This window comes from Catharus ustulatus, chromosome 2 (assembly GCF_009819885.2).
Source record: "Catharus ustulatus isolate bCatUst1 chromosome 2, bCatUst1.pri.v2, whole genome shotgun sequence".
Taxonomy (NCBI): Eukaryota; Metazoa; Chordata; class Aves; order Passeriformes; family Turdidae; genus Catharus; species Catharus ustulatus.
The window spans coordinates 124,763,050-124,772,719 of record NC_046222.1 but is presented as its reverse complement, the minus strand read 5'-3'; the positions used below and the strand labels follow the sequence as shown (position 1 = coordinate 124,772,719).

General features: G+C 46.3%; 1 protein-coding gene across 1 annotated transcript; it reads left to right on the top strand.

Annotated features, from left to right (window-relative positions):
* Positions 1–1,763: 1,763 nt before the first annotated feature.
* Positions 1,764–9,228, top strand: LOC116992985 (ras and Rab interactor 2-like). Its single transcript, XM_042779069.1, has 4 exons — positions 1,764–2,090; positions 3,650–3,781; positions 5,227–5,390; positions 8,332–9,228. Exons 1-4 carry the CDS (start codon positions 1,805–1,807, stop codon positions 8,647–8,649), a joined length of 900 nt encoding a protein of 299 aa, XP_042635003.1. The 5' UTR covers positions 1,764–1,804; the 3' UTR covers positions 8,650–9,228.
* The last annotated feature ends 442 nt before the right edge of the window (positions 9,229–9,670 follow it).

The following is a 9,670-nucleotide window of genomic DNA, read 5'->3' as shown; positions in this document are numbered from 1 at the left end:
CGCACACTGCAGAGGTGTTCCTCTTACAAGCAAAGCAGACGGTGTTTTTCCTATTTAATAGGATCAGGCAGTAGAAATAAAGCAAGCTGAACTGTCAAAAAATGGTCGTCAGTGAAGATAGCAAGGAATGATTTGTACGCTCCAGAAATGTAGCTAGCCCATGTACCCGTGGGTGAATTGGCAGAAAATAGTTTCTGCAGTTAGTTCTGCCCCATGAGCCCTGAGGATTGCTTTGATGTCAGCCAGAGGTAGTTTGTGCCCCTGTGCAGAAGGGTCATCCCTCTGTTTACCTGGTTTTGTTCCCATCTTGTGGCTCTACCGAGTACAGTAGGTAAGGATCAGTCACCTGAAGGGTTGCCACTTGCTAATGTATCCAGTTGATGGCTCTGCTCCGGTGGGAAGCTGGATCCAGCCCTGCCTTTACTGCTGCCTGCACTGACTAACACGGACAAAACGCTACCTGTGAAGTCCAGGTGCCGTGGGAGGAGGAGTGCATGAAGGGTGTTTGTGTGGGAAAGAGAGGGATGGAGACCCAAAAGGAAAAAGGGCTGGGCACAAGGGTAAGATAAATGAAAGAACAAAGCAAGAAGAGAGAATAATGCTTGTCTGGCGAGCAGGTGGGTGTGTGTGTAAATCCCAAAACTTAGAAATAGTATGTGATTTAATTTAAAAAAAAAAAAAATAAAAGGAAAAAAGGAGGGAGAGTCAGGAGAAAAGAAAGAGGCTGTAGTCTAGAGAAACATGGAAGTACAGGGAAGCAACCTGGGATGGGCATGAGGTTTAATGAAACTTTAATGAGACACTGTTACTAACAACAATGTCCATTGCTACTTTGTGCAAACGTGTGACCTGGCAGTGACACAGCCTCTCCTCTGCTCTCAGTCCTTGTGCTCCTCTGGCCCATCTGCCTGCTCTAGGCTCTGGTCCTGCCCCACTCTCCTGCAGGGTTGGCACAGGAACATCCCCCACCATGTTCCCCACTGCGGTACAAATAATCGATGTAATCTAATAACTAATGTAAGCTGTGTTGCCATAAGGATGCTGGGAAGGAAAGTTAGCTTTTAAAGTAAAGGCTTGCAGAGAAAATGTTGAGCAAAGAACTTTTTCTGTTGACACAGTCCATACTTAGAAAATGGAGAATGAGGGTTAAAGAAGAACAAGAATTAAAAATAAGCCCTGAAGTTAGTGGTTACTGTGCCATGTGCACACTATTGCCAAAGAACTTGGAACTTGATGACAAAGCTGTATATAAGCTTGTGTGATGAAATCTGAGGCTGGACAAACACAGCTCGGTTTTCATTTATAGCTTAAAGTCTGTAATCTGTCCAGTTTCATAAAGATCCTGAAAAAGTCCAGCCAAGCTTTTGGAATTATAGTTTCCAGTGGAAACTATGCAGATAGGAGAGGCTTGAATGCCAAAGCAGACAAAAATTAAGATTTTGACTGTGTTTTTTACATTAAGTTTGGGAGTTAAAGTCTAAACTTAAAAGTAAAATAAAAAAAGAAAAACTTTGGTGGACCCATGGCTGTTTTTAAACAATCCGTAGTCTGTCTGTGTGGGTGTGGGTTTTTTTATTTACCACATTGCCAGAAATGACAATGGAATACAGATTGCACACCACCTCTTGTTTTCGTGCTAGCAACATCTGGAAACACAGCTTGTGTAATAAATGGGCCTTAGAAAGTAGGCTTTGCTCTAGAGGCTGTCTTTAGGGAATGGCTGTGGTAATGCTGGCCCTGCTTTAGAGGGGGAAGTCAGCTGGATTTGTGTTTTCCCGTTGCAGATGTTGTGCTGGAGAAGGCCATGCATAAGTGCATTCTGAAGCCGTTGAAGGGTCACATCGAAGCGATGTTGAAAGAGTTCCACACCACGGACGGTTCCTGGAAACAGCTGAAGGAAAACCTGCAGCTGGTGCGGCAGAGGAATCCTCAGGAACTGGGCGTGTTTGTTCCCACACCGGACTTTGTGGACGTTGAAAAGATTAAAGTCAAGTTCATGACTATGCAGAAGATGTATTCACCTGAAAAGAAAGTCATGCTGCTGCTGAGAGTTTGCAAATTGATTTACACCGTTATGGAGAATAACTCAGGTACGGTGCTTCTGGTGGTTGGGGTTCGTGGATATTTCATACCCAATGCTTTCCTTTAGAGCAGTCGGACCATCTCATTCTGCAGATGGGTCTGCTGAAGCTCTCGTAGCCTCTCCTTGCCCTTTTGAGAGGAGTTCTTCCTCCAGGCTTCTCACCTGCTGTCTCTGAGCTGTCCAGCCACAGATCTTAAACACTCAGTTGTGTAGCAGCATTGTATTCAAGAGAGGAGTGGGAGCTCCAGGTTAATTAGAGAAGGCCTCCCATGGTGCAGGAAGGACTCTTGTGCTGAACTCCTCCTCAGAGAGGAGCTTGGGTGCAGCTGGGTTCAATCTTAGCCAGATTTTGTCAGTGGTTTAATCTAAGAAATGATACAGGTGTGATTGAACCTTTGTACAACTCGGTCCTACATGATTAAGGATGGCAAACCAGATATAGTTATATAAAAATGAATTATTTATTATGATAAATTATTAGACTAAAAAGATCTTACTCTGAATTATTTACTACACAGTGTAGAGGTAAAAGCTACTAGTATAGTCTAGCACTGTATCAAAACAGTAACAATAAAGAAATTATATTAAAGCTAGCAAAAAGACCCAAAGCAAGTACTGAGTAGAGAGTGGTGTTACTGAGACTCAAGGGGGCCTTTGAGGGGCGTTCCCACCTATGGGAGGGGTCTCCACATACCCAGGAAGGGATGTGTTAGAAGATCCTGCCCTTTGAAAGCAGGACCGGACTTTTGGAGTACCAAGGGATTGACTGTGGGTGAGGTGTCTCCATGCTAGCTGTGACAGCCTCTGTGTTTTCAGATAGGATTCTTTACTCTATTTTCAGCATGTTTAACTTTGGGGTTGATGAGTCAGACTGGGTTTAGCATAATTCAACACCAAAAACAGTGTGACTCCACTTCTTAGTTCACCACCGATAGCTTTGCAAAACAGGGTTGGTAAAATTGTTTTACCTCATTCCCGGTGGAGCATCCTGCAGATGAGAAACAGTTGAAAAAGAGCAGTTTTCCTTAACTGTAGGCTTTTGAAGTTGCCTGGCAGAAAGGCTATCCTGTGATAGTCTTGGAAACCTGTGAACCTTGAATTTAACAATGATTCTAAATGAATATTTTTCTGCAAATTATAAATTTAAAGAGGTAACACTGTATATTTAGCTATTGTAATTCAATAGCATGTATTCAGTATGACAACTGCAAGGGTTTTGTCTTAACTGGTGGAGAAAAAGCAGCCTCTAATCGGGTTTTTTAGGCTCACTGTGCCACTGAATGATCTCGTTTGGACACTTTCTTTTGTGCTCTTGGAAGAGAAATGACATCTATTTCTGCACCATAGCAAGAATCCAAAAGTGCGTTTGTTTGGAGAGCAGGATTGAGCCAGTCTCCTGTGCAGTGAGTGTCAGGCAATGTTCTGTCTGCTGCACCTTGACAGGAGTTCTAGAGTAATGCAGACACGTTGGGCAGAGAAGGCACAAAGGAGCGCTTTGCTTTCGAACGCGGGAACTGGTAAAAAAATGTGGTTTGTCTTTCACTGCCTGTGTTCCCTTCATCCCAGGGAGGCTGTATGGAGCTGATGACTTCTTGCCTGTGTTGACATATGTGCTAGCACAGTGTGATATGCTGGAGCTGGACACTGAGATCGAATACATGATGGAGTTGCTGGATCCATCCTTGCTGCATGGAGAAGGTAATCTGTTTTTTTTTTTTACTGGAACTGACTGAAGGACCAGCGAGGGGGTGTTCTTCCTCGCAGCACTGTTGCTGTTCACCTTGTTTGAGTAGGAATTCTGTTAAGGGGAGACGTAATGACAATGATGTTGGTGACAAGAGAATGTCATCATCGTTTCCGCTGCTGGGCAGCTTGCAGAGGACAAGCCTCAGAGATTGGAAACCTGCTGCTGTGGGAGAATTCACACCATGATTCCTGCAATTTGGCACTAGTCTGTTCCCTGCTTGGGTACAGAGCATCCTTGAGCACAGGAATTTTAGTGGAAAACACTTGAGATGTGAAGCTGGGGATCATTAACGTGCTCGAAAAGCAGTAAGGTTTACCTGACAGTCCTGTCTTGTTTGGAATATAGCAGAGGAAGTCTGTCCATCGGCTGGGCTTGTCATCGGCACTAGCTCACCTCATCCGTCCAGAAAAAATTGTGTAGTGCTTAGGGATTGTGCATTTCAACTGTATAGTATCATCCACTTTGCCTAATGAGTCTTGAGTGAATCTGATGTGTTCATCTTGCTGCACAGCTGAAGGCTGAGAGGGGGGGATGCTGTCAGTAATACAGAAAATACTACAGTGGGCATAGAATGCATCTCTGAATAGACTGCACTGCCTCTTAGCTGAACACTCCCACCCAAATAGTTGACTTTGAAAAGAAAAAACAGACAGCATGTCTCTTGTTTCTCCTGGTTGCTGTGGACTGTTGCTTCCCCATGAGACTCTTTTACTTTGTACCCGCAGCTGCTTTTGTACATTGGCAACTCTGTCCTAGCTGTAATTTGTTCTTTACTCATGTAATAAAGGGGGAGTGCAGGACTTTACACATCATCTCCTGAACTGCTTGGTCATTTTGGGGAATGCTGAGAAGGTGACAGATCAGTAGTGGCTTTAAAAACAAAGGCAATTCTTTGGGACGATTCCAGAGTACAAATCTCGCACTCACTTGTTACTTTATTGTCTCTGAGGGCAGTTGCTTCCAAGTGATGAACTGTGTTAGATTGTTTTTTACTCTGTTTCAACAGCCATGTCTATTTCATCCACGTCTGAAGCTTGGGAGGAAAGCAAGCTTCTGTTGCAGGAGTATTGGAGTAAACACAGGGTAAAGGAGTGACAGGAGTCATTTAAGGATTCATTTAAGGAACTGGCTTTTTTTGCTCAGCATGAGAGGACCCAGGTGTGGCACCACTGTGTAATGTGGAGCACATGCAGCCCCTGCGTGTCTGAGCAACTGAGGACACACCCTCCCGAGTTGTGCAGGCCAGGGAGGGCTTTCCTTTTGTGTGTCAATATTCTGGCAGCTTTAATAGCTGTATGTGTGGCTGGTGCCTCTTAGTGTGTATTTATGTATCTCAAAGAACACTGTCTGTACTTCTGACCACTCTGAGAAGTTCTTCCCTCGCTGTCCTTCACAGGAGGCTACTACTTGACAAGTGCTTATGGAGCGCTGTCACTGATCAAGAACTTCCAGGAAGAACAAGCTGCCCAGCTGCTCAGCTCGGAGGCCAGAGACACTCTCCGGCAGTGGCACAAGAGGAGGACGACAAACAGGACAATACCTTCGGTCGATGACTTTCAGGTAGAGCTTAGGGTGAAGTAGAAAATGGGATAATGGTATTGTTGGAAACTTCTGTTTGGGAGGTTTGATTCGTAGCAAATTCCCTTGGGGCCACGAGTGGAGTGAAACAGTGCTGAGATGACAGCCAGCAAATTTTCCTCGGTCTTGAAGTCTTAGCACTTTTTTTTATCTTGAAGTCTGTGCTGTGATGGTCTGACAAAGCACTACATAATAGAGCTTTCTTACCTTCACTTTTAAGCCATGTAATGCAAGGACAAACTGCATTGTATCTTAAATTCAGCTTTTTTGCATGCTTTATTTTTCAAAAGATCAAATGCAGATTTCCAGGGGTACAAATCAGCCCAACTCCCCTCGAGCCAGTGGTGACAGAAAGCAGGTAGGCGGGAGGAGAGGTGGGAGAAATGCTCCCTGACATTTTTACAGTTTAGGCAGGCAGGAGAGTTCTGTAATATGCATGTCCTCACGTGTATTCTGTGGTGTTTTTTTGTTTTTCTTGTCCCCTGTGTTTTGTACTGCTCTTCCAGAGTAGGGCAGTACCATCAACTGGAGAATAACAAAGCAGTGGTTCCCACTACATCTTCTGAAGCCAGGCCTGCATCTCTTCCATCTGCTTTGGACTGACTGTTCAGGTGCAGCTGTTTGTGGGCTGAAAGAGGAGGGAGTGTTGGAATTGGGAAGAGAGGACTTAGTCCTCTGAGTTCAGCTGTCTGCAGTTAGGAAGAGGAGAAGCAATTCCAGTGCCCAAATCCATGGCATCCACTTTCTGTCCTCCTGACCTGTGCTTAGGTGTCAGATTCCAGCAACTGGAGTCTTTGTTCTTCCAGTAAAAGTCTGCACTTTCTGTAGGAGCCTCCAGCACCTTGTATTGCTTCTGGGTGAGGAAATGACAGCAGAATCTTTCTGCACGATCTCGTAGGAGGTTCCATCTTCTCTTTCTCTTCAAATGAACTCGATGCAGGCTCCCTGTTCACTTGGATGCAGGGAGAGGCAGGGGGGTGGGAAGAGCTGTCACCGAGCGTGTCCAGTGCTTCTCCTGCTGTTGTCTCTTTCCAAGGGGAGCCTCAAATCGGTGGATCCCACCACCCCCAGCATGTGCTCAGCACAAATGCAAGCGTTTTGGTATCTGCTCAGAATGGCCATTTTCTCTCTCCTCTCTCTGAGTCTCTCAGTCAGGAAATGGAGCACCTTGCCTACAACCAGCATGGGACACACCTGCAGTTCCAGTCACCTTTCTCCCAGGGAAGCAGAGCGTGGTCATGGCATTTCTGTGCTGCAGTCTCACAGCCTGGCTGGCTCCTGGGCCCACAGGCTGTCTTTCCCCCTCTCCAAAATGGATGGAAAAGCAAAAACCCCAGTACTACAATGCTGATGAAACAGAGCTTTTTGATAGTACAGAAATTATTTTGACACTTAGTCTATGTGTTACGGGCATCTTTCAAAAAAGGCAGCCTTTCCTTCCAGGAATCTCATCCATCTAAAAGCTCCTGCATTTCAAAGCAGGTCTTGTGTGTGGTAGCTATCTTAAAAATTAAATGTAGTGTGTTGTGCCTTATCTGGGGCTGGAGTTTTTTCTACAAGTTCTTCAAACCAGGTAACAAAACAGGATTAGTTTTGATAGGTCAAGTTCAGTCCCAAATTTTTCAAATCTATTGCAGAGCTTTAGCATTTGGTCTACACAGTATCAAGAAATACTTGATTAGACAAGGGTACTCTTTGGCACTCGAGTCATTGGAAGGTTCTTCTCAGTCCTAGCTTTTACAGTTTCTTTCTGTGAAATGTAAACTTTTAACACTGGCATTTCACATGCTTAATTTATTCAGCATATGAACCACGGGTGCCAGCTCAGTCAATAAACAACTCCTTCTCACCGTAATTTTTTCCATCTCCTTCAGTCTAAGTGCATTTTAGTCTTTGAATTCCAGCAGTTTTATTATAACTGTCCCAAATTTAGAGACAATTTCAGAAGAAAACTGTCTGGAATTAAGGCTTCCTCTAAAGAGAATGGGTTTCACCACTCCCTTCCCACCAAAACAAAAGGAATTTCTTTGATGAAAGCGAAGAAGACTGTTTCTGTAGCAAACAAAGTGCCCGGAGGCCATGGGAAGGAATGAGTGATGGCTAGGTATCGAAGCTCCCCGCCGCAGAGAAAGCTCCTGGGCTTAGGGCTCTGTCTCTAGTCTCTAGCCGGCCTGGCTTCCCCCGAGGTCCGGGACCGGGACTGGGCATCCGGCTCCCACCGGCGGTCCGGTTCTGGACCGAAGCCGGGCCGAGCGGTTCCAGAGGGAGCTGTGGCAGTCATCAGAGGATTGCTGCTGCAGTCCCTGGACATCTGCTCGCCTCAGCTAACAAACCGAGGTAGCCAAAGGCGGAAATGTAAGTCCCTCTGTACCGCAAAGTCCAGCGCACGGGGAGCGAGTGCCTGAACACGACCCATGCCGGAGTTCCCCCGGCTTCCAGTCCTCCCCTGGGCCTGGCTTAAAGTTCCAGGACACTTACTGGGCGTAAACCAGCCAGCGGGTGAATACAGCATCAACATAAAATCACCCCAAGAGAAAAACAGGCAGGAAGCAGGTGAAGCTGCACTTCCCTGTGGGACCTATGTAGGATCTATCCGTGTTAGCAGAACTGTGGGCCTGTGTCAGTTTTTACAGGAGAAAAGATCCGGCTTTTACCTCGAGATCTACTGCGTTTACTCAAAATGGTGCAGAGTAACTTTTCTTTCTGAGTCCCTGTAAAAGCAATGAAATGCTGTCCTGTGAAGCTGAGTTAGGCCAGGCTTAGACACCAAGCTGCAGCTCAAGGGATGGTCGTAGCATCTGGGAATCACCGGGGCGTGTTTCACAGCTGGAGCGGGGAGAGGTTTGCTTTTTGTTGCTGACTTTCCATTTTTCAAAAGCTGAGGGTTTTTCGAGTTCCTGAGGCCTTCTTTTTTGTTCCACAGAACTACCTTCGTGTTGCATTCCAGGAAGTTACCAGCGGCTGTACGGGAAAGACTTTGCTAGTAAGGCCATATATCACTACCGAAGACGTGTGTCAGCTTTGTGCCGAGAAGTTTAAAGTGGCAAATCCAGAAGAATACAGGCTGTTTCTTTTTGTCGACGACACCTGGCAGCAGCTGACAGAGGATACGTACCCGCAGAAGATCAAGGCGGAGCTGCACAGCCGTCCGCAGCCCCAGGTCTTTCACTTTGTCTACAAGCGCGTTAACAGCGACCCGTACGGGGCCGTCCTCCAGAACAGCAGTGACTCGGCCGCTTAAAACCAGCAACCTGTCGTTTTCATGTCTGTTCCTCGGTAATTGTTACAAATGTCTTTGTTGAGTGCCTTCCTTAGGAGCTCACACAGGCCTTACACCTGAAGTGCCAGCACGTCTGAGGAGACAGCCCAGGAGGCCGTGTGCCTTGTACCACGGGCTCTTCTGCAGCGTGTTCTCCCGTGGCCCTTGACAGGTCTCGGCCGTAAGCGTGCAAAATACGATTTTCTTCCGCTCGTTGTTTCTACAGCCGTCATCCGGATTCGAGTCCGAGCGCGAGACAAGCGTGTCCGTTCGAACGGGGCAGGACGAGCTCGGTTCCACCTGCGGGAGTTCGACAAGACCGTCCGATGCAGGGCATCAGTTCATTCAGCGTTACCTGGATGGTTGCATCCTTGTCTAATGGTTTTGATTACAGAAAATCATCATGTTTATATAAATAGATATTTTATAGCAGTTGCAGGTAAACTGTCAGGGTTGGTTTTTGAAATATTTTTTTAACTATAAAATATTCTATAATTATGCATGTGATTTTTAACATTTAATACACAAGAATAAATCTCTTGCTGGTTTTAGAGTCTTGCATTGAAAGTCTGTGTACTTTCTCTTCTTTACGTGCTCCAGGAGAGTTCCTAGGAAATTTCTGTACCCTTGAGACAATTTTTGTGCCTTTCAGGGACTTGTAGAGAAGGGATAAGGTCGCCCCCAAGTCTCCTTTTCTCCAGGCTAAACAACCCCAGCTCCCTCAGCCGTTCCTCACAGGTTTGTGTTCCCAGCCCCTCTCCAGTCTCGTTGCCTCCTCTGGACACGCTCAAGTGTCTCAATGTCCTTCCTAAACCGAGGGGCCCAGAACTGGACACAGCACTGAAGCTGTGGCCTCACCAGTGCTGAGTCCAGGGAAGAATGACTGCCCTGCTCCTGCTGGCCACACTATTCCTGATCTAGGCCAGGGGCTCATGTTCAGTGTGCTGTTGACCAGCACCCCCAGGTCCCTTCCTGCCTGGGTGCTGTCCAACCACACCCTCCC

Excerpts from the sequence above, each read along its gene's own strand:
- LOC116992985 (XM_042779069.1), top strand. The coding sequence starts at position 1,805 with ATGCATAAGTGCATTCTGAAGCCGTTGAAGGGTCACATCGAAGCGATG. Across the intron at positions 2,091-3,649 it reads CGTTATGGAGAATAACTCAG|GGAGGCTGTATGGAGCTGAT; the intron begins GTACGGTGCTTC and ends CCTTCATCCCAG. Across the intron at positions 5,391-8,331 it reads CTTCGGTCGATGACTTTCAG|AACTACCTTCGTGTTGCATT; the intron begins GTAGAGCTTAGG and ends TTTGTTCCACAG.